Source organism: Siphateles boraxobius, unplaced genomic scaffold, assembly GCF_051911475.1.
Source record: "Siphateles boraxobius isolate OS27281-9 unplaced genomic scaffold, OSU_SipBor_1 6, whole genome shotgun sequence".
Classification (NCBI taxonomy): Eukaryota; Metazoa; Chordata; class Actinopteri; order Cypriniformes; family Leuciscidae; genus Siphateles; species Siphateles boraxobius.
Genome location: NW_027509186.1, coordinates 8991708 through 9017372, shown reverse-complemented (window position 1 = coordinate 9017372; position 25665 = coordinate 8991708). Strand labels below are relative to the sequence as shown.

The following is a 25665-nucleotide window of genomic DNA, read 5'->3' as shown; positions in this document are numbered from 1 at the left end:
TCCGGCGACAGACGTGCTGTCATAGACAGCGAGTCCATCACTGTTCCCAGAAAGGAGATTTTCTGTCTGGGAGAAAGCGAACTCTTCGCCCAATTGACTGCGAGACCCAAATTCTCGAGATGCTCGAGTAATGCGGTCTTGTGTTCTATGAGCTCTGATCGTGATCGAGCTAGAATCAACCAGTCGTCCAAGTAGTTCAAAATTCGCATGCCCTGAAGTCTCAGGGGTGTGAGAGCCGCGTCCATGCACTTCGTGAATATACGGGGTGCTGGAGACAGGCCGAAAGGTAGGACTGTGTATTGATATGCCTGGCCCTCGAAGGCGAATCTCAAGAATCGCCTGTGACGTGACGCAATCTGTATTTGGAAATAGGCGTCTTTCAGATCTATTGACATGAACCAGTCTCCCTGGCGCACGTGCGCGAGGATTTTGCTGGTTGTCAGCATTTTGAACTTGCGTTTCAGAAGCGCTTTGTTCAATTGTCGCAGATCTAGAATGGGTCTGAGACCCCCGTCTTTTTTCGGTACCAGAAAATATCTGCTGTATACGCCCCCTTCGCTCTGAGCCTGAGATAAAGGTTCTATGGCCCCTTTGCTCAGTAGTTTCGCTATTTCGGTTCGAAATAGATGAGATACTTCGTTGTCCACCGTGGTTTCGACACGCGCCGTGCAACGGCGGGGACGTCGAGCGAACTGTAGCGAATAGCCTCTCTTTATAGTGTTCAACACCCATTCTGATACCCCGGGAAGCATTGCCCATGCATTCGCGTGGATAGCTAGAGGCAGAATGATATCCGGGCTCTGGCCGCGGCACAGCGGCGGCTGCAGAGCTTCGGTGTGCTGAGACATGAACACTGTGTTTAAAGTGTGCGAGGCGGGGGGCGCGCCGATCACGGCGGGCAGCCTGTTCGCACTCGCTTTCTCTATGACAAATTGTGGAGAGAGAACGAGCGGGACAAACCCCGTAGGGTTCAGCGTGTCTGTGAGTGAATGTGGGCGCGGGACAGCGGGCACATTTACTGCACTGAAAACACCGTCAGCTTGCGCTGACTGAATATGTGTTGGTTTCGTTTTTACAGAAACCGTGGGACACGCACTGTGTAGTGTTTGTGGGCACTGTGTCGTGGGCACATTCACTACATTTGCACAATCGACATGAGTCGATTTCATTTGTGCTAGCCCTGAACTGTGGCGGGCTGTGTCTGTGTGTGGGAATGGGCACTGTGACGTGGGCATTCTTACAACACTCATAACACCATCGGCCAGGGCCGGGACACCAGAAAATACACTCTTTATTGGATTTATCTGGGTAGCAGTAAAAACGGCTGTTGTGTGCAGGCAAGCGGGCAAATGAACCGACTTGTTGACTGCTAAATACACTGTAACAGTCACATTCATGGAACTGGACGAGCGAAATGTTTCGGTGAAAATCCGGCCGCAGCGAGATTTGAACACCGTCGCTTTCCTAGGATGGCTAGGAAGGCTTTGAGACCTCGGGCTTGATCTCAATCCTCGGCCGGGGCCCGCGCTGAGGGGGGCGGCGTCCAGAAGAGCGAGAGCGCGGCCTCTGTTCTCGTGCCTGGCGGCGCTGAGAAGCGGCGGCGGGTGGTGCAGGCTGTGGCTGTGAGCTACGGGCAGACGGCTGTTTCGAGCGACCTGCTGCGGAGCTAGAGCACTTCGGAAGGAAGTGCTTCATAGCCTGCGATGTCTTCTGAACCTCCTGGAATCTGTCCGCGAAATCTTTGACGGCAGATCCGAAGAGGCCCACTGGCGAAATGGGCGCGTCGAGAAACACAGAGCGCTCCGAATCCGTCATTTAGGACAGCGTTAGCCATAGGTGTCTCTCAGCCACGGTGAGAGAGGCCATGTTCCGCCCAACGGCCTGTGCAGCAGATTTAGCGGCGCGAAGAGCCAGGTCTGTAGCGCTCCTTAAATCCGTAACGCTGATCGATCCCACGCCTTCCTCGTCCATTTTTCGGAGAAGGTCGGCCTGGAAGATCTGCAGGATGGCCATTGTGTGTAGCGCCGACACAGATTGCCCGGCGGCGGTGTAAGCGCGACCGTGCATGGCTGACGTCACTCGGCAGGCTTTAGATGGCAACACCGTCTGTGCTAGCCGTCCAGCAGAGGGCGGGCAGAGATGTGATGCTACCGCTGCTTCCACAGGAGGAAGAGAAAGGTACCCTCTGTCTTTCGCACCGTCCACAGTGGAGAATGCAGCAGAGACAGATGTACGCATTCTGGCCGAGAAGGGGGCGTTCCAAGACCTCGCAACTTCTTCGTGAAGCTCAGGAAGAAAAGGCGCGGGCCTGGACTGTGGTGGTCCTTCTTGAGGAAACATCCATCCAGTCAGTTGCGCGGGGGTTGCGCGGGCGCCTCCCAGTCGAGGCAGAGGTTGTCGACGGCTTGAGAGAGCAGACGCATCAACTCAGACTCAATGCCCGCTCTTTTCCCGGAAGGCTCGCGAACAGCGGAGGGGAGGTCCACAGAGCTCGCCCTATCTTCGCTGTCCGACGCCCGGATAGAACAAGCCTCGGCTGTTTCGTCGATCTCAATGGCGGAAGCGGTGGCAGACGGCGGCCGCTGTCCATCGGTGAGTGACTCGAGCGATGCCGGCGAAGCTAGCGGGCGAACCGGCGAGCTTAGGCGGGCAAGAGAGGGCTCGGGAACGCGCTGAGCGACGCCGCTTTTTACGGCGCGGCGTCGCAGCGGGTTGAAGTGCAGGCTCTGAGAAGGATGCCAGGCGAGTCCTCAGAGTCACCATAGGCATTAGCTCGCAATGAGGGCATCCGCCGTCGACGAGAGCGAGAGCCGCATGATCCTCACCCAGGCAGGAAACGCAGATGACATGACGGTCCCCGTCGCTGAGTGTGGCTCGGCACGAGCCGCAGGATCTTTGCATCTTTAAAAAGACGCTTGCTCTTTTAGAACAGATAGAAACAGAGATAGAGTGTGAGTCGCAGCGGCGAACGCACACTCAGCAGTGAAAAGGATATGAACGCCGGAAAGCGTAGCAGGTACGGCGGCTGAAGGCGGCGAGGTTTAGGCCAGCGACTTCAGGCTCGTCCCGCAGAAGGCTTACAATCAGACGGCGCGGCTTCTCACTCCGGTTGCAGTAGTGCTTCGCTGAAGAGTTGAAAATCAGTTTGTATCAGCCTGTCGAGCGTATTTATAGGCCAAGGCCACGCCTATTCTGGCGGGACGCGACGAAATGGGCGCGAAGCACACCCATTGGATGTCACGTCACGCAGGGCCTCTCTCGATAGGCTTGCTGCTGTTGCCGCAGGGCAGCCAATAGGCGCGCGAGCCGTCTTGCCTATGTCTGCACGCTGCCGCACAGCGTTTTACATTAATCAAAATTAAAGGATAATTTTTGGCTTCAATATCTCGTGGAAAAGAGGTTTTCCCCATAGCGTAAGATATTACGCAGTACGAGAGATACTCTCGTAAGAGAACTTAGTTTTCGTTGCTAAAAACACCGTCTCAGTGTGAACGGAAGACCAAAACGGAGAGAAAAAGATGCATTTCCAAACGTAAACATATAGTGTTGACAAGGCCTTAGGGTGTGTTCACACTTGTAGTTCGGTTCCCTTGAGTTATTTTGGTCTGAACCAAAAAAGAAAATAATACATTTAGTCCTGCTTGATAGTCGTGTTAGTAATTTTTAAAACTGAACCTAAAGATACAAAACAAAAACTAAAATTACATTTTATATTTTGTCATGGAACTTATCGAACAAACAAAACGATGCTGTGTTCTGGGCTAAATGTACTCTTTGTATGTGCATACATATGATGGTATTTTGACCAGCTGAGAACTCATGAAGAGCTTATAAAATGTGTAAAGAAGTCAAAACAGTGGCAGGAATCCCTCCGTCACACACATAAACACAGATCTGCTGTGGTTCTGATGCCTGAGCCGAATTGTGATGGGCAACATCATGACTATGACGAGAAAAAACAGGTATGCTTGAGGTCTGTCTTTTTTATTGTGACATCACATCCTGTTTTTGCTCTGTTTAGCTTTGGTCCGTGTTCACTGATCAATATAGAATGACTGGATAGCTCATGACGTCATAAACAGTGAAGCCACCTTGCCGCCATATTGGTACTCCCTAATGAGCTCCCGCGTTCTATTGAATCAATAGGAAATTTTATGATTTGACTGAAAAAACATTGCCTAACGAGAGACAGTTTTTAAATCTAAAGTATCCCTGTACATTCTCAGAACGCAAACATCCTAAGCATTTAAATGGGTATTTGTTTAAAGTCGGAATTTTTTCCAGCTTATTAAAAAACGGCAGTTTCTTTGCAAAAGTAATAAAAAGCTGTATGAGAACACTAGTCGGCCTTCACTGAAGAGCTATCTTCACAGGTAAGAAAAACAGTTTGATACTATTAATTATATAGTGAATGCTAAAGACCTATATTTTTTGTGAATTGGTGAATATTGTTTAGTGACCACAAATTAATAATACCTCAGCACGTTATACTAATTTGTTCCCTCGTTTTACTATATTGTGGCCACGTTGTCATTCGTTAAATCAAAACGAGGGAGGGAATTAGTTCAACGTGTCCACGATTTATTAAAACGAGGGAAAAGAAAGTCGTAACAACTAATTATTTAGATCAGTGGACAGGGCGCATAAGAACGAGCAGAGAAAGAGAGCCCCGGCCGCGCGCGCGCACTCTCTCACCACCTTCAATGAGGTCGGAAGACCGATTGTGTTTTATAGATTAGTAGTTTGTTCATATAAAGTGTTTGCTTAGCAAGTACATGTTCAGGAAATGCATAATACAAATTGTATGGGTTAATGTAACGATAAACGGACTCTGCACAAAGCTCTTTTGAAGCTATTACATGGTGTCGCTATTGGACACTAATTGTGATTATTGCTGCTCTGATGTTTCTTAAAGGCTAGCACTACTGTTGCATGTTTCTGTTCATTGCTTGTTAAAGAAGCAGCAGCATTACTGTTAACTTACTCTTGCCTCTGAGAAAACAACACGGGCATAGCGACAATTGTGCATATAAATAACTACTTATAGGGCTTGAATTACAAATTGTGGCAGTTTTTCGACGTCCTTTTGTAAACGTCGTTTTACACTTGTATGCTGCTCAGCGGTTCATCTTAAAAGTGCCGTCGGGCCTAGCAATCTCTGTATAACGGGAGTTGGAGCCCTCTGCTGGTAGGGAATTGTAAGATGGCCGCTCGAACACTTCCGGTGGCTTCACTGCCTGATGGTAGTTTAGAACGTCATGAGCTATCCAGTCATTATATAGATCAGTGTCCGTGTTGCATTTATATTTCAGTTGAAACACACCAGAATTCGTTTGAAAAGACACGTCTCGGTCAAAACGAACTCGGTGCGGTTCAACTGAAATATAAATGCAACACGGACCAAGCTAAGCAGACCATAAACAGGATGTGATGTCACAATAAAAAAGAATGCTCAAGCATACCTGGTTTTTGTCGTGTTTTTCTTGTTTGGTGGCACCAGGGTTCAGATGGCAGCATTCAAACTTATTAAGATGAACCGCACTAACAGAACAATCGCACCAGTGCTCGCTTTAATTGAACCAAGCCTGCCAGCTGTGAACACACCCTTAAAGGGATAGTTCAGAATCAGAATCAGAATCAGAAAGAGCTTTATTGCCAAGTGTGCTTGCACACACAAGGAATTTGTTTTGGTACTGAGGCTTCCAGTGGACTATACAAATACAAATACAACATGAAACATGAAACATAATACTACAAATTATAAGAATAAAAAAAATAAAAATATAAATATAAATATATGAGAATAAAACTCATATAGTTTTATTCAAAAATGAATAAAACCAATATAGTTCACCCAAAAATGAAAATTACCCCATGATTTACTCACCCTCAAGCCATCATAGGTGTATATGACATTCTTCCGTCAGACGGATACAATCGGAGTTATATTAAAAAATGTCCTGGCTCTTCCAAGCTTTATAATGGCTGATTCTGTTTTGAAGTCCATCAAGGTGCATCCATCCATAATAAAAGTGCTCCACGAGTCTCCGAGGGGTAAAGAAAGGCCTTCTGAAGTGATGCGTTCGTGTAAGAGAAATGTCCATATTCAAAACTTTATCAACTAAAATAACAAGCTTCTGACTGACAGACGACCGTACGCATCGATTTACGGTGGAAGAGTGACCCTTGACCCGACGCATGACGTAATGACGAAGGCGGAAGCTCAGAGGAGGATCGAGCAAAACAAAACACCAGTCACGAATTAAAGGTCTAAAACGAGAATTTTTTAAGAGAAATGACGGAGGAGCTCGAGTTTGTTGCCCGACTGTGTTTGTTTGAACCGCGAGAGGCGTCAAAGCTTACGCTACTCCTACATCATACGTCATACAAGCATCACGAGTTACTCTTGTGGCGCAAGTCGACTTCCATACGGTCGTCTGTCGGCAGCTAGTTTTTTCAGTCGATAAAGTTATAAATATGAATATTTTTCTTACACGAACACATCACTTCAGAAGGCCTTTATTAACCCCCGGAGACTCGTGGAGCACTTTAATCATAGATGGATGCACTTTGATGGACTTCAAAACAGAAACAGCCATTATAAAGCTTGAAAGAGCCAGGACATTTTTTAATATAACTCTGATTGTGTTCATCTGAAAGAAGAAAGTCATATACACCTATGATGGCTTGAGGGTGAATGAATCATGGGGTAATTTTCATTTTTGGGTGAACCATCCCTTTAATGCATAAAACCACATTAAGCATTCTCTTTAGTGGTGTTCTATGGGAAAACACTTAACATGCAATTTATCACGTGGATTCACATTCTGGGCAATCTGTTCGGCTGCTTATAGTGTGCATAATCTGTAAGGTGTATACTGATGTGTTGTGTTAATATCACGGTCTTAGTACATTAAACCTAAATCGCCGTCAGATGAGGAAACCCTTGTTTTGCCCTCCAGGAGGATGTTCCTATACAGGTGTGATGCCACATGAAAACTATAAATACCTCAAATGGCATGCATCATGTCTAGAGTCCATTGAACACTCCACACGAGTGCTAAAACTGCACAGATCTGAGACGATGTGGAGCTTCGTTCCCGCCCCACCGGTTGTGCCAGGTCTGGTGTGTGGATATGTGAGATATGTGGGATATCTGCTTCCCAATGATAGGCTCTGTCAGGGGCCTGGGGTAATTAAGCCTGCACTCAGCACAGCGCCTGGGGGGCTTCGGGGGGGGGGGGGGGGGGGGGGGGGGGGACAAGGTGCCGAAGTGAGCAGCGGCTGGGGACGGAGGACAAGGTAGGGGTGAGCAGGACAGGGTTTTTTGCTACTGTGAGTATGCACTTCTCTCCTACAACCCCCACAGGCTTTAGCACTCGCAGCACTTGCCAAATGACTGTCTCCCAATTTGCTTTCATGAATATTAAGCAGGACATGACAGACGAGAAAATGCCTGCCGTCTGCTCGCCTGTGATATGTGCAGACAGATCGGCTCTCTGATGTCGGCGAAGGGTAAAGCGCGCCGACTGTGGCCCTGCGGTGTGCCTCTGATTCCCGTTGTCATGTTTTAAACGAGCGAACGTGAGCGGCTCGTTAAGAGCCGACTTGGCAGCGGGCTGAGATCGGAAAACGAAAGCGCCGCTGACTTTAATGTCTGAATTTGCCCAGCTGATGGCACGAACAAGGCTGTTAGTCAGGCAATTTTCAATCTAAGCACTTCCATATTCAAAAACTTCTAAATCTATTATGGCGAGCCACTTAGCCAAGTACAGCAAAGATAATATTTATCAACGATAGTGTCAGGTCGGATCTCTGGAGATGATGCTAAAGGCTACTGACTGACGTCTCTTAATTCCAAAAGTAATTAACAGTTATCAAATTAATTTAACCTACACACTACGTTACACATCCAATCCATTTCTAGACTTTCTGAGAGCATGAACAGATGACAAACACAACTGTTTTTTTAATTAATTCTAATCAAGAAGATACAACGATTAGCTACTGCCACATTTCATCAATTTAGATTTTTCAACTAGGTGTTTGGATTTTACAGATTGTTATTTACAAGAATATACAAGAATAATATACATGATTAGAGAGCAACATAAGCCTATACACAAATATCAATATAGTGGAGTCTATTTTTTTTTAATCAGTGTCATTTTTATAAACATGACCCAATTTGTTAGCATTACCAGAACTGATTTCAGCTAACAAAAAAATTGTTAGAAGAACGTTTTGCTATCGTTTCAATTAAGATATAAAACTTTTTTTCTGAATGTTCTCTGAACGCTCAAAATTTCTAATTTTTTAAATGTTTTAAAGTCCCCCTGTAGTCAATAATTGTATCCCTTAAAACTCATCTTTGATCACCAAAATTACATATTAAGAAAAATTCCTTGAACTTTTTTCTTCATGCCTTAAAAGGGCTTGAATGTAATTCTACACCCTTGCATCATTTAGTATACGCGGTTCTATGAATATGCAAATGAGCCCCGCCTCCACTCACTCACTCAGCTCAGAGATCCACTCGTTGACGATCACACGTTGATCTGATTGGTTACAAGGTAGTTTGTGACGTCAGAAACACCAAAAGTGTCTTTGGTTCACTGCAGTTTTAAGGAGAAAATACTCAGCAATGGTGTTGACTTATGAATTTACACATGGTTTGTCTCAAAACATATTAAAAACACGACATAGACATAAACGATATTAAAAGCTGGATTTTCAACACAGGAGGACTTTTAAAAAAATATCTTGATTATTCGAATGGGAAAATTCCATTTGATCGTTCTTTAAACTTTATTAGAACGTTACATTTAAATGTTCTCTGAAAGATCTGAAGGAACAAGTAGGAACATTTAAAAAACATTAAACGAACATTCAACTGAAACGTTTGAGGAATAAAAGTTCCATGAACGATGCATAACGTGCTAACGTTGATTTAAATAACAGATATCTTTGAATTAATGTTTTATTAACATTACTGGAAGAACGTTTGATCCTAACTTTAAGAGAACCTTGCCAGAACATTAGCCAAAGTCCCTGTTAGCTGGGAAAGGCGTCTGATTAAACACGAAACACATTGTCATTGGCGAATCCGGCTAACTGTTAAACAGCTGTGTCATCATCAGATCCGTTCATCCAGAATGAGCTTCAAGTCAGACACTAATCTAATTCCAGTCACTTATCGCCCGGTACACAAAAAATCTGATCCAATCTGATTGGCTGGCTTTTTGTTATATTTGAGGCATTTAAGGATGTCACAAGTACTGTAATGTATTTTGGTTCCACAAAATCAGATGTGTGTAAAAAAAAAATTCAGATCTGATATTTGATTGAGTCCCATCTCAGATTAGATATTAAATAATCTTTGATGATCAGGTGACCTTCATAGACCACATCGCAAAGACAGCACAGGTTTTTATTGGGTTTGCATTACAGAACTTTACACTGTAAAAAATACAACTTGAAATGACTGATTTTGTTGTGTTGGTTCAGCAAAAATCCACAGAAAAATCCAAATTATGTTTTTCTAAACACTGTTACAAAGACCACAAACTCACACAAAAAGCCAAGAGTCAAACTGACCAACCAAAGGAAACGCTAATCACCGAAATGGTCCATTTTCAATAAGAAATCAACATCTAAACCTTTTAATTCTGAAGAACTTCTGTTTCCAATAGACAATTTTTTTTTGAATTGGCTCAACTACAAAAGATTTGTCACAGAATAGTTGCACCTCTCCAGAAAACAAATGATGTCAAGTTGACTCAACTAAACTTTTTTTTTTTTTTGTGTCACAGACAACTTATTTTCAGTTCATATAACTATTATTTACAATAGTTGAGTCAACAAGAAAAAGCTAGAGGAAATTAGTACCAAGATTTTTGTTGTTGTATAAGCTTACATTTTTTTTACAGTAAAAGGTTCTTCCTAAATAAGCCTGCTGGACTCCTCATCCAGGCCCTTCTCATTTCTAGACTGGACGATTGCAATGCTTTTCTGGCTGGATCTTTAGCATGTGCAATCAGACCTCTACATATGATACACAACGCAGCAGCTCGGCTGGTCTTCAACGAGCCCACGTAATGTCATCCAAGATGTTCATGTCTTTCTTTCTTCAGTCGAAAAAGAAATAAAGGTTTTTGAGGTAAACATTCCAGGATTTTCTCCATATAGTGACTTCAACGGGAACCAACGGGTTGGCGGTCCAAATGTCAGTTTCAGTGCAGCTTCAAAGATCTCTAAACGATCCCAGCCGAGGAATAAGAGTCTTATCTAGAGAAACCATTGGTCATTTTCTAAAAAATAAACATTTACATACTTTTTAACCACAAATGCTCGTATTGCATGTCCACGACTTAACGCATTACATAATCACATTAGAAAGATCAGGCGGTAACCTGATGTAGGCGGAAAATATATGGGGCCAAAAACTCCATCTCATTTACTCCTCCAAATACAATATCATTGTTTTACTTTTTTTTTTTTTTTTAAAGGACGTTTGACTATGTCTTTGAACGTTGGCTTTGTAAACAATGGTTTCTCTAGATATGACCCTTATTCCTCGGCTGGGATCGTGTAGAGATCTTTGAAGCTGCACTGAAACTGCAATTTAGACCTTCAACCCATTAAAGTCACTATATGGAGAAAAATCCTGGATTGTTTTCCTCAAAAACCTTCATTTCTTTTCTCCTGAAGAAAGAAAGACATGAACATCTTGGATGATGTGGGGGGGGGGGGGAGTATATTATCAGGAAATTGTATTTCTGAAGTGGACTAATCCTTTAACAGTTGCTGCTTGCATCAAGTTCAAAACATTGATGTTTGCGTACAGGACAGTCCCTCTGCACCCTCCTACCTCCACTCACGCTTACGAATCTACACCCAATCCTCGATTGGGTGTACAACGATCTCTTTCCTGAACATTCACTGTTCTTCACTATGGGAATGATCTTCCTAACCCTATCCGGACAGCCATATCCTAGAGAACTCATCTTTCCCATGAACACTTAACTGCAGTCTGCTGATGTTGAGTCAAAACATTATTTCTGTGCTTTCACTATTTCTCTCCCTGTGAAACGTAGTACGAGCACTTCTCATGTTATTGCCTGCTTAGGATGAATTGCTTTGTTGCATTAGTCATTTGTAAGCCGCTTTGGATAAAAGCACCTGCTAAATGAATACATTTAAACGTAGATATAAATATGTGAATAAGGCCTAACAGTGTGAATGCAGGCTAAAGAGGAGTTCACATTAAAGTCGGCACCAAATAAAAATTCATTCGATTTTCTTAATGTTATATATATATATAGATCATATTGTGAACGATTTATCCATGCATTTTACCTCATAATGTTTAATCAAAATTAATAGCTGGATCTTCTGCTGAAAACGTCACACTTCTCTCTGGTGACATATGCAGGATTCTAATCATTTAGTCCGATAAACCCGTCCCTGCCAGCTCATGTACTTCTGCCTACACTTTTTAGTGAAACGCCCACATCTGAAAAACCAATCAACAATCGATGCAAGTCCTCCCCCTGTTTTTTCTTTTTCTTTCGATAATCCATTACACTCGGATGTACATCACAATGCTGAAGAAAAGATCTTCAGCTGACTATAACGCCGATTGGCAGCAACATAGCAACTAGATATTTTTAAATATATCTGCGATTGTATTCATCTGACAGAAGATAGCTCTTGATGGCTTGAGGGTGAGTTAATGATGGGATAATTTTCATTTTTGGGTGAACTATCCCTTTAAGACACAAGATGCATCCCAATTCATGAACTTGTGCTCTATTTTATGAGGTATAGTAGTGCAAGTAGTGTGTTCAGACTGAAAATTCAAAAAAGAATAAGTGCACTTTAAATACCCGGATGATGCACTTAATTAACCGAAAAAAACAAGTGTGGGATGTTGGACACTTCAGCTGCGTCCCGATTCAGGGGCAACATCCTTCAAATGCCTCTTGCATTACAGCAGTGAGACAAAGGCTGTCCCAATTCAAAGGCTCCTTCAAATGAGTCCTTATTTCCCAGAGCTTGAGTAGTACCATGGTGGTACAACAGATGAATCCTTTGCGGCCTTGATTACCTCAAAAATCATTGAGCTCCAGTGACGACAGGATTTGTTTTGGCAGAAATGTGGATTTAAAGGTGCAGTGTGTGATTTTTAGCAGCATCTATTGGTGAGGTTACGAATTGCAACCAACAAAAGTTACAGTGGCCGACAGGAAAATATGTCATCGTCTGAGACCGTAGAGAGTAGCAGTTCAGCAATGAGGTTTCTTTACAAGGATAAATTAAGAAATTATGTTTACTTAATTATTCAGTAAAACTATATGTTATTGCGAATATAATTGTTACTTGTTCATCATTGTATCAGTGTTTTATTCGCTGAACTAAGCTTGCTTCCTTGCACGAAGAGCAACATAGTAACGAAACGCGTTTGTCCGTTTAGGCCTACTGTAGAAACATGACGACACAATATGTCGACCTCCATATAAGGGGGAGCCCGTGGTTATGGAGATATAAATGTCTCATTCTAAGGTAATAAAAACATAACGGTTCATTATTCAAGGTCTTTATACACCACTGAAAACATAGTTATGGATCTTATATTGCATTTCTTTCAATAGATCCTCAGAAATATTACACAATGCACCTTTAAACGTAAGTATTGGGTTTCAACTTACTCAAATATCTAATGACACAAATGTAAAGAAAAAACAACAAAAAACTTTAAAGTGGTTAAAATGTTGACATATCTTACTAAGATGCTATTATATATAGTTTACACTCTTTATTATATACAGAAATGGACCATGGTGAACATATTTAGACAGTTTATGAACACGGTTTTGTTTTCAGACAGTTTGATATACAGTAACTTTCAAAATAGTCCAGTCCAAACGTTGCTGTTGTCATCAACGGCAGCTGTCACAGTTGCTAGGCGACAAGAGCAATCCTCTGTAGGCTAGACCGTCCCATTTACTAACGCTCAGTCCGACCTGTGTGGCCTTCTAAGGTGTGGCCTCTGAATTGGGATGCAGCTTTCATGCAATCAACTCTCACAGTTTTAGTTACATAGCGAAGTGATATCAGACTCTGATGCTGAATAACAAAACAACCGTATAAAATTCACAAACTACACGGTAAAGTATATTGTGTATAGTGCGCCATTTGGGATGCAACTACAGTCTTAACATAGTGGCTATGTTTATGCAACTGGCCCAACCATATGAACTTTATGTTCTTAGTCAGAGATCCAAGCCAATCTTGTGAGAAACCATAATTGTTTTGCAAAGTTGCAATTTTGTATGATGTAGCAAAACTTACGATTTGTAATAAAAATAAGCGTGCAGCCTGCACCCCAAAACCTGGCCTCAGTGGGATATGAGCACCTTGTAAACAATATACGAACGAAAACATGCAAATTCGATTGTACGCATTCATACAAATTCGCCAACAATTTGCCAAAATGCAAAAAAATTTACGAATGGTCATTGACTTTATTGCACAACCTTGCAACACAACACAGGCCTGAAGCAAGAAACAGTAAAAAAGAGCAAGATTTAAAGTCCCACTTGAGTGCTTTGGATCGCGCAGCTTTGTTTGAATTTCCACTGAAATTTCCAAATTACTGACGTAATTTCCACTGAAACGTGAAGCTAAGGCGGGACATATTGAATGGCTCCTGCCCCTTTTCAAATAGCCAATAGCGTCTAGTTTACCTCACAGACTGCAAGTCGTACTTGACAGCGACATGGAAGTGAATCCGAGCGCTAATGATACGCTGGATTCATTAGTAGAGCTGTGAATAAATTCTAGCCATTTCATTCTTAACCAACGTACAGTTGGAAAACAGAATAAAACTCGAGCGTCTGAGCAGCCGAACACACATCTCCAACACATATTGCTCCGTGACGCGTCAACGGTCGCTTTGACCAGGTGGTATTTATAACAGAGGGGGTGGAGCTTTATATTCTAGAGCATTTGATTGGACAGAAGATGTGATCTCCGCAGTGATATCCTGTGATCCGTTTTAGCGGAAGTGAGAGACTAAGTTTTGAATGCTTGTATCTCCTAAATGCGAATTTTGCCATTGTTTTGGAACACACACGCTTATTCATAACCTTAAGGCTAACAAATTCATACTAAAAGCTAAAAAACGTACATTTTGATTTCAGAGGGCCTTTAATAATGTTTTTATTTCAAACAAATTAACTTGCCAAACCATGAATTTACTAAGGGAATACCATGTATACTTATACCATGTTAAATGTCCAAAAAGCCAAAGTATGTATGGGGGGGATGTGGTATTGTCATGGTATCATTAGTACCACCGTGTTAATTTTTGGTACTTTTCTGTACCAATTATTATTTGTAACCACTAAATGTTATCTGGTTAGCAGATTAACATGATGTTAGCTATATTTGTTCTTAACCTTTAAGAAAATGTGTCTAATCAATAAAATCTGACTTCTAATCTTGGCGCATCCTAAATAAGAGTCTGTTATTGGACAGGGGCAGAGGGAATAAAAATTAGGGGATACAAGAGCTCTTTAGTGGGAAGTCAAAACTCCCGTGTCAACATACAGAGAAGCCTCTATGAACCGGCTCAAAGGAGAGACTATGAGACCGGTGTCCAGAGGAGCTGTCCTGCCTCGACGCTTCATAATGATGTAGAGCATCTTTACAAACAAGCATCCTTCCTTCATTAGAGCCAGCGAGAGGTTCGACAAGAGCCCTCATTGTGGTCAGCGCGACTCCGGATAGTGGCTTTTCCCCCTGCTTGGCACGTAAAACTGTTCTGGGATCAGAAAAAGACTTCCTCTGTGTCGTCTTTATCATGGTGCAGGTGTCTGTTTCAATAGCATCTGTACACATCCGTCTATTTGAGCTTGCAAAGGCTAATGCCCAGCTCGGTTAGCTGTGTGCGCTAGTCAACTCGCGGCACAACGATGCCAAACATCACAGTCCACGTCTCAGTACACCTGGTCATTACTGAGCTCCTATATAAGATCTCTACAACACAAATGCTATATGATGATTAATGACATTGACACTGATGCTAATTTACTGACAAAGACTACTTGGAAGACTTGGATTCTACACCAGATCCAGTTTCAGTAGTATGGTATTCAGTTTAATCGATACAAACAAAAGACCATAGTGGAAATGTGAACCTTGTAACATTTTGCTAGCTGACTTTGCAACTGCTCACTCCATTGATAAGATATGGCTTTTACACAGTAAATGTCTATTAACGCTATGGTTTTGTCATATGCCACCGTGTAGCATGAATCCAGACAGCATCACTGATTTTATCACCAGAGACTATTAAGCTTTTTACTAAATTAAGATGATTTTTTGTCATTGTCCCATTTTTTTGAAGTCAACATGAAATGTATAAAACAATGTTTATCAATGTAATCTTTCAAGAAAGAAAGAAAGAAAGAAAAGGGGTTGTGAATCCTATATTGTGTACACACATTGGGACACTGGTAAGGACCCTGACTCACGACACATTGGGACACTGGTGACATTATTCCCGGTGACATGACTACGTCCTCATTGTAAAATATCACTGGTATTTATATGAACAACAGCAGAACTTCTATCCTTCTGACTTAAAAAAATAATAATAAAAAAATTACACTGATACTTGTAACGCATTACAAGTAATGCGAGTTAAGTAATCAGATTACTTTTTCCAAGTAACTAGTAAAGTTATGCATTACTTTTCAGTTACTTTTTTAAAGGGGTGGTAAAATGGCATTTTCACAAGATGTAAAATAAATCTCTGATGTCCCCAGAGTGTGTGTTAAATTTTAGCACAAAATACCCCACAGATATTTTTATATAGCATGTTAAACTTGTCACATTTTGAGGGTTTGCAAAAACGCACCGTTTTGTGCCTGGCCCTTTAAATGCAAATGAGCTGCCTCAGAGGGCGGGGTTTCAAGAGCTGGTGTGTGTTAGCAGAGAAACTGTTCTGCCTTTAATGTTAAAACAGAGCCAGATAAAGATGGAGAGACTCGAGAAAAAGTGACAACGTGTAGAATGCAAAAGGACGTCTCTGAATGGTTGATGAATTTATGTTGCTGATGTGGAGTTAACTATGTTCAATTAGCATATCCTGTCATGATAATCTATAAATGGCTCGTATAGGACTGTTGTGAGATGTACACAGAGGGATTTTTTATTGCATGCGAAAACAAGGATGCTAAAGTTTGAGCTGACTCACAAATATACTCTTATACAACAACTTTTCCTCTTCTCAACATGGACTGCGTGTCCCGGTGGCGGGGTTTGTGTACATTTTAGGGTTGCTGATGTCACTAAGCCGGGAGGAATGTCGTGTAGTCCCTACCAGCCGTTTGTTGTAGTCCTTTTCTTTAAAAGCAAATATCTCCCTTTGCTTTGAACTTTGGGGGTTGTAACCTTGCAGATGTTGTTTATGCTCAAACAGCAACATTTCACACTAGCTAAAGTTAGAAAAGTGAAATCATACTTTACCACCCCTTTAAATAAGTAATGCAAGTTACTTTGTTTTCCCATTTATTGACTGACAGCTCTTCTGTCCACATGAAATCGTGAGAAAGTGCAGAGGCATTGTGTGTAAACATGATTATTGTTGTAGTTGTAGACTAAATGTGAACATGCATTTACTCATCTCACTTTAAAAAAACAGACTGTTTTAATAAAACAGATTCAGTATTCCTTAAAATTATTAAAAACCTTAAAATCCAAACTCAGAAGATTACGCAAACCTGCAACAATTAAATATGTTAAATTACATAAATATAATTTTATATATTTATTGACATACATATTTTAGTATGTGTTTTGTGGCCTTATTTCAGACACTTTAAGTTTTAGTTTTTTCAATAACCACGCATAAACATTATTCTCTAAAAAATACAAACATGTACATACATGTTGCTCACATATTACGGTAGCCCCGTTTGTGCTGTATAGAGTGAATTTACACCTTTGCCATTAACATGTCTATAAATAACTGAAAAAAGCACAAATGACAGAGCATGTCAGAACACCTCAAGGACCCCAAAAACCCCTTAGACCTCAGAGGGTTAAGCAAGATTTCCCCAAATTCACTTTTTTATATATAATGCAAAAAAAAAAAATCACATTCTCATTACTGTGATCCAAAAGATAATTACAGTCTCATTGTTATAATAGAGAAATGAAATCATCTTGTCCATTAACTAATGGATTTGAATAAGTTCAATTTTTCAATTTCAATTTTTATTGAAAATGTATTATAATATCACAAATAAAAATAATGCCACAATGCTAATAACTACTACTACTAATAATAATAATACAATGATGGTGAAAACGGGTAAATTGAAACACTTTTTCCAAAATGCCCAATTATCCCGAATTAACCCTAATTGTCCTAAAAAACCACAAAATTTTCTTCAAGCAAAATAAAATTTATTTTACCTTTGATTTTAGAATAATATGTGACCTGGTCAATTTTTGACAGTTGTATCTAAATGGACAGTTTTGTGTGTGTGTGTGTGTGTGTGTGTGTGTGTGTGTGTGTGTGTGTGTGTGTGTGTGTGTGTGTGTGTGTGTGTGTGTGTGTGTGTGTGTGTGTGTGTGTGTGTGTGTGTGTGTGTTTGTGTGTGTGTGTGTGTGTGTGTGTGTGTGTGTTGTTGTTGTTGTTGTTGTTTTTCCGTTTCAGTATGAAAGTGGTCCATGTCCCTCTGTAGGGCAACAACGCTGTTGTGTTTTCACAGTGCCCCCCCCCCCCCCCCCCCCCCCCCCACCCCTCTCTTCCATTTCAGGTTGTCACGTTTCTTTTCTTTTCTTTTTTTTTTTCTTCTTCATATGTGCTAGCAAGGTGACAGGAGACCGCTGCTCCACACAACCAAAGCCAGCCAGCCAACCGAGCAGACACAAATATATTCAGAGCATTTAGTACCCTGGATTAATCGAATTATAATTTAATCATCTGATCAAACAGCAATTAGCATAATCACTTGTGGGGAACAGCTGATAGAGGAGAGAGAGCAACACATAATAAACCTCAGGCAACTGCCGCTCTAATGAGACATTTAACTGCTAAAACACACATCAAAAAGCAACATCTTCATGCTTTCTGGAGCTCAGACAGCTGTTATGAGCTGAAGGACAGTAATGCGTTTCAAACGCAGCCATTTAACAGCGAAAAGTGCATTCAATTATATATTTATTTATTTATATATAAAAGTCTATCCAATGTGCAAACTGAGAACACAATTATTATGCGACATAAAAGGCATTTGTAATCCAAAAATGACAACATGATAACATAACTGTCCTTAAATACATTTAACAAAATGATTTACACTTGTTTTAATTCACTATGATTTTGCAGCATTTACAGCAACTATGGCAGAACAGTCATGGTTATCACGGTCAAATCTTGGACATGGGAATATGAAAACCATATTGATCCTGAATACTGATACCGCAAAAAAAGACCTTCAACAAATGGTTGATGGCACATGCAGTGCAGTGAAGAAGATATACGTGTGCGAATTCATTCTCTAAAGGCACTGCGATATGAATAATGTTGAAATGAATAAGATTGTATCGTTAAACGCATGTCCACATCATGCTGTACATACAATGCATGGCAGACATCTGGCAAAAGTGACAGTGCTCTGAAAGGGGGCAGCTAAAAATACCAAGCACCAACTTGGTCTTACATCTTATACAGTCTATGCCATGTTTAAAAATATATCACAATGTTGAGAAAGCAAGCTCTGGTCATTTGTCACCCTGTCACTTTCTCCCACCTAGGTCAGAGATGCCTCAGCCTACATCCCTCTCTCTGCCTCGCTTTTTAAAATAACAAGACAGCGGTGGAGGGGAGCACATGAATACTGAGATGCTTGCTAGAGATAGGATGGGGTTTTACTGAAGGCATTGATGGCAGACACATTCATTTGGTTTGATGGATATAAAAACCTTTGCATAAAATAAAAATAAGCAGGTTTTTCTTTTATTTTTACAAATTCCTCATCCATTACTTATTTTGTAACAATTTTATGTGATATAACCCTATATATATATATATATTAGGCTATATATACAGGTGAAACTCGAAAAATTTGAATATCGTGCAAAAGTTATAATTTTGATGATTATGGCTTACAGCTTATGAAAAGCCCAAATTCAAAATCTCAGAAAATTACAATATTACATGAATTCAATAAAAAAAGGATTTTAAATACAGAAATGTCGGCCCTCTGAAAAGTATAATCGTGCATATGTATATAGATATGTAAACTAAATATATTAGTTTCACCTTTTCATTTGAATTACTGAAATACATGAGGTTTTGCACGATATTCAAATTTTTCGAGTTTCACCTGTACATTTCTATAGTCTCAGAAATAAGCAAGCCTCTTGCAGTGTGTTTCGAGAGTGTAGATATAAAATATAACAAGCTAAAATAGAGAAATGATGATTATTGAACATTAAATTAATGCTTTTTCAAGTTATGTTTTCACTGTCAAGGCAAGTGACACATTTCCTTTCTTTCCTGTCCAAAAATAAGGAGCTTTTTTTTCACTTCTACAAAGTCCTCGTCCATTACTTATTTTGTCACAATTTTTTTGAAATACAATCTAATGTGATATAACCCTATATATATATATATGTGTGTGTGTGTGTGTGTATATATGTATATTTTGTATATATATATATATATATATATATATATATATATATATATTTCTAGAGTCTCATGTATAAGCAAGACTCTTTGAGTTTGTTTTAAAAGTGTGGTTTCTATAAAATATAACAAGCTCATATAGAAAAATGATAATTATTGAACGTTAAATTAATGATTTTTTCAAGTTATGTTTTCACGGTAAAAGCAAGAGACACATTTCCTTTCTTTCCATTCTTTCCTTTCTCTGAGTGTTAACACGAAGGATGAGAAACCTTTTTTTGGAGCCACATTTAAATGTGATAAATAATTAATTAAAGTTAAATAAGAATTATTTGAAGTTGGTTCCCTTCCATGCTTTTGAAACAAAATATAGTTCTAGCTATATAAATCCAGCAACAAAAAAATACTAAGAAATACTTAAATAATCAATTCATAAGTACATTTACAGTATACAATTCATACCTAATGAATAAAACTGCCATCACAATGTGACAGGACGACTCTTTCTCCATGTTGTCCTCAAAAGTCCTTCATGCATCCTTAAGTGATACGGATACAGTCCTTAAGTATAAGCACAGTGTAATCTAATATTATCCAAAGACAAACAGTGAAATCAGTGCCTAACATTTGAAATCAGTGGGTGGTTTGACTCATTCAAAGTCTCATCTTGATGAAAAGATCCTGTTATACCACATGTGGCAAAAAAAGCAACAGCTAAATAACTGAACAAAATGTGCAAAAAAAATGACACCGTGAATTGCAACATAAATATGTACTTGAGGATGGGGGGGGGATGTTGAGGACACGAACTCCGAATCTTTAAATAGGTAATGGAGGATTGCAGGATGCAGGTCTTACAGGACGATCTCACACACCGGAACAGATGGGCCTCTAATCAGCAAACTGACTTAATTGCCCCCAATAGATTAACAGTTGCACACAGCCAAATTTAGTCAAATCATTCCTCGCATTTCTCCTTGGACTCTTGAAGAAATCCCAGTTAAACCTGAAATGAAGTCATTATTCTGGATCATATCATTCTGATTGCTTGGTATAATTCAGTTAGTGCTAGGACTCAATAATCCCCAATAACAACAGCATGTTTTTGCACAGGATTTAGGCGGCTGAGATTTTAATCCGCTGTGCGACTTTGCATGTGTTTTTGTGGACAACAAGTGACGGATTATAATTTTCGAGTAACAGAGCCGAGGCAGTTACATTCCTCATCCCAAGTGCCTTATTGTATTTACTCAGTTTTGCTTAAATTAAGGTGCTAAAAATTCTGGGTTACACTTTATTTTAAGGTGTCATTGTTACAGTGTAATTATATATTTAAGTACTGAGTAATATTAAGCAACTACATGCACTTACTATAGGGTTAGGGTGGGATTAGGATTTGATAGAGGGTTAGTTGCATGTAATTATGCATAATTTACTGTTATTACTATGGTAAGTACATGTAACATGTGTAACAAGGACACTGTAAAATAAAGTGTGATAGCTAGAACTTCAATACATGCGTTACTTTGCACAACATGGCTGTCGTGCACATGCAACAGGGTTTCTTTTTACTTATGGTATCTGTTAGACAATGCTGCAAATGAGAATAAAAAAAGAGTTATAAATATTTTTTTAAATATTGAGATTGAAAATGTTATATTTTCAATCAAATTTTTTGATTTGATCATCTTTGATAAAAACATGTTCCTAAACGGTAACAATAAGATAACTAATCAGTCGATGCTCTTTTATTGTACGTCAGGGGTCATTCATTCACACACACACACACAACGGCCTTATTTGATACGTGACTATGGCTCTAATAATAGAGGTTTCCATAGTGACAGACCAAGCATGTGATAAACCTTCTAGACTAGAGGCTCGAATGTTCTAGAATACAGTTTCTTTCTGAGATGAGAAAGTGGCCACTTACAGTATAACGGGAAGGTTGATTATTCTCAGATCATAGAAAAAGGGGCACAGAACAAATCGTATTTGTTTAGTTATATTCAGAACTTTTCACCAATTAACATATTAAGATGTCAACAGCTAACTTCTTCAAAACTGCAGCACACACACAAGACAAGAGCTGGTTTTATAGGAATACATGAACGGCAGAGAAATAGCCAAAACACGCAGAAAAGCTATGAGCGTTGGGCGATGGTGACTGATGAGTTCTTACTGCTCTTTTATGAGTTTCAGCTTAGGGAAGGGTGGCGCAATTTCAATTCAAAGTTATTACAAAATACATCTCAATATTTTTTTTATTTCATATTCGCCCCGAGTGAGAAAAGCGTCTGTGCTCAAACAGCAAGAGTAAAGGGTGTATTTATCTCCCTCGTCTGAAGAAGGGATTATTCTGTTGTTTTCTTTCGTAACATCCTCACTGCCTCAAAATGACTGCCATTCAAAGCTTCACATTGAGGACTCACTCCAGCGTTTGCCAATAGCCATTTTATAACAAATCTTTTTTTCTTTTTTTTGGGTCCAAGCATGGGTCTCTTTTCCCCTTTTTTGGCCTCATGCAGAAACCTTCCCTCGACAATGTCTGTCTGTCTGTCTGCAATTTTTCGAGAAGATAAGTCTATTTTCCGGTCTCGCTTGATTCTGTTTTTCCCTCCATGACTCCCTCCTTACGTACACACCCTTCCATGTTTGCACCTACTGACCATCTCTCCAGTTCTGCTGGAGAATCACACCTTTCTACACTGTGAAGATGCAGTGCTGAAAACAGGTAGGAAAGAAAGGAAAATCATGCTTAAGAAACAATCGGCCTTATATAATAGAAAAATGGCTTTAAATTTCTAGCTGCACACACACACACACATCCACGCAGGCGCAGTCCCTTAAGTACACACACACACACACACACACTTATTAAGGCGTTGTGTACTATTTTTCATCTACTTCCCTGCATTTGTAGTATGGACTATTTTTTTTTTTTTGTAAATCACTGTTTGATTTTTGTATCATTCATAATACAGTCTCATTTTAGATATGCAATTTAAACACATAATTTGTTTTTTAAAGACTTTAATTTAACATATAACACATTTTGCAAAAACAGATAGGCCTACATAATTTGTGTTTTATGTGTGATAAATTGTATTATATTTAATTTAATCCTATTTAATTTTCCCTATTATCCACCTACTGTGAGGCTCAAGTGGACAACAGGGGTGTATTACAAAAATAACTGGATGAAATAACTTCATTTGACGTGCCCGGATGAAATATTTAAATATTCACGGGGTTAATTGTGTGCCGTCAAATGATTGTGATCATACAATAAACCAATTAAATCCTATTCATCAGTTTATTTATAATCATCGTAAATAAACAACGCCTTTATAAATTAAACAATATATTGCAGCCATTAATTAAATTAAATTTGACTTGGTTGATTTAAAACAGTAGTTATACGGATGGGGAAGGGCGCAGCACACATAACCAATTTAAAATACGTTAGTCATTATAGATAAAAAAAGGGGGGGGGGGGGGGGGGGAGACCTTTAAAATACGATATGCAACACTGAAAATCGAAAGCACATGGATGAGTAGCTTCTACAACACTCAGTGTGATAAACAAGAGGTCACGTTCATTAACATCTTCCCATGCGTAAAACAACCGACAAGAAACCTGTGCAATACCTGCCGGTGGCCCCTGTGTGTATGTGTGTGTGTGTGTGTGTGTGCACAGGAATCATCATATGAGCCTTTTTGCAGTACGCAGTGCTTATACAGTGCTGGCATCATCAAGGCCATAATGTGACTAATGTAAGGTGTTTTTTCTTTTCCGTAAATGATTAGAGGAGGGAAACTCTCCCAGCCTATAGGTGACCCCCATGACACCATTACAAATCTTGAAATTAATTTGCATACAGTACACCATTTCCTGAATGTCCTGATGAGTGTTAATTAAGTTTAAAATTATGTAGAAAAAAATGAAGACTAACCATTCAGGATGCTCTGGAGAAAGAGAAATGCCAATATCCACATGCCCCGCTGCGTTCAATCCCCAAGCTAGATTTTCCTCTTTTCACTCCGCACACTTTGTCCACAGCTTTTTCCTGATCCCCCACTCAGAATGCCAACAGTAAGGTTAAAACAAAAGCCAGTCCAGATTTCCTGTGCCAATGACTTGATAGGATCTCCACCGTGCGTATTATTTGCGCGCTTTTGCGCCCGGTCGTTGCGCATGAAGGATGTGCGGATGTTCTAGTGTGATTGTCTTGGTTAAAGCTCGGATGCTCTCCGGATGCTGCTGTGCTTCAGGGGGGGAGTGGGGGTGGGGGGGTGATGCTGGATGCTGGATGCAGGTGCGATGCTGATTCAGGAGCGCCTTTCAACGGAGCAGATGGTGATGCGGGAGGAGAAAGAAAACTTTCAAAGCAAAAGCAACGGTGCCGTTCAAGCGTGTCATTTAAACCAAGGGGAACCAAGTATTTTTGAAAAAAAGGGAAGAAAAGGAACTAAACAGGGGATAATAAATCATAGATGTTTAATCAGAAATGGGAATGGAAAGAAAGTCCGGAAAAGCTGAAGCGGCAGGAACAAAGGTGAGATCCCAGAGTCAGACCATCTTCTTGAGCACCTCTCGCCGTCCAGCAGGCTGCAAGCAGGCGCATCTTCCTCCTGCGTGGCGCTTTAATCGCATTGGTTCGTGTGCCGCTAACACTCTCTGCCTCAGAGCATTAGAGAATAACCCTCTCTCTCCCTCTCTCTCTCCCCTGCCTCCACAGCCTGGCTCACTGCTTACTGCCTTAAAGGAGCCGAGACACTCCTCAGAAGGCTGAAGGATGAGGAGGACACACCTATGTCAGGTGCGCACTTAGTATGAACGCGGGAAAAAGTCCCGCGCGCTATCTTAGCTCGCGAGTCTTAGTTATCAACGTGCCAAAGACCATCTCCATGCATTTCTAGGTTTGTTAAAATTGAACTTTTTTAACCAAACTGTACTTTTGTCGTGTTATCGCCGATACTAAGCATTCTCTAAAGTTCACAGTATAAACTTTTAGCGGATTTAAAATGTATAGTCTTTCACTTCTGGAAAAAATCAATAACTTACCTTTTTACTCAGAGCCGTATGCATGTTCTGCCCATTAAAATGAAAATGTACGTGCTATTGCTGCAGGCTAGTATTAATAGATAACAAATATTAATTCACGTATGCGATGTAGATTTCTTTAGAGGTTGCGTCATATTATATGCTCGTATGATTAATCTGATCAGACCACATTATTTATAGTCAGTAGGCCTATTTTTAAGATGTTTTTTTTCTGTCAATTACTGATAACAGTTTTTGCTCTTAACAATTAATTTAGTTGAACTGTTGTGCTTGACAAAGCCTGTACAATTTTTTTTCTTGTTAGCAAAATAGAATATTATGTTCCAAATACTAAAGTATGTATAAGTGTAAACATACTGGAAAGAAACTCACCTCACTTTAAACCATGCACAAAAAAACAAGACTCCCTTTCTAAATATAATGATGGCAATTATCTAATTGAAAGTGCAGTGGCTAAAATAAATTCAGAATTTTGGGAAAGAAATTAAATTATTTAGAAAAAAAAAATGAGCTTGTGGGTCTGTAGATGTTCAGACTGATAAAACTATGCACCGTTGGCTCTATGCAACAATTTAAGTACAGTAGCCTACACCTGTGGCACAAAACAACACCTCACCTCTGCATCCTTCTATTAGCAACAAATCTCCGTGACGTAGATGAGGTCTTGTGAGATACCAGTTCTGTAAGCTCAACTGTCTGAAAGACATTCTTCTGATGTATATAAAACCCATTTTGTTGACTTTAGCCGTTGCAACAATTTCACCATTTAATGGTGTTGATACATAAAGAAATATGCCTTGCATTCTCAGCACTTCATCAAGGGGGCTATAACTAACATTAGCATAAACCGTCCTGTTTTATGGTCATACTGTATGCATGTTGGAGT

At 40.2% G+C, this 25665-nt stretch overlaps 1 protein-coding gene across 1 annotated transcript in view; it reads right to left on the bottom strand.

The window, feature by feature from the left end:
- The window catches only part of dscamb (Down syndrome cell adhesion molecule b), a 174289-nt gene extending 149879 nt beyond the window's left edge, over nucleotides 1-24410 (bottom strand). The window contains exon 1 of the mRNA XM_077207616.1: nucleotides 23668-24410. Within this exon, the coding sequence (XP_077063731.1) occupies nucleotides 23668-23710 (43 nt within the window). The 5' untranslated portion in view covers nucleotides 23711-24410. The remainder of the gene's footprint in view (nucleotides 1-23667) is intronic.
- Nucleotides 24411-25665: the final 1255 nt, after the last annotated feature.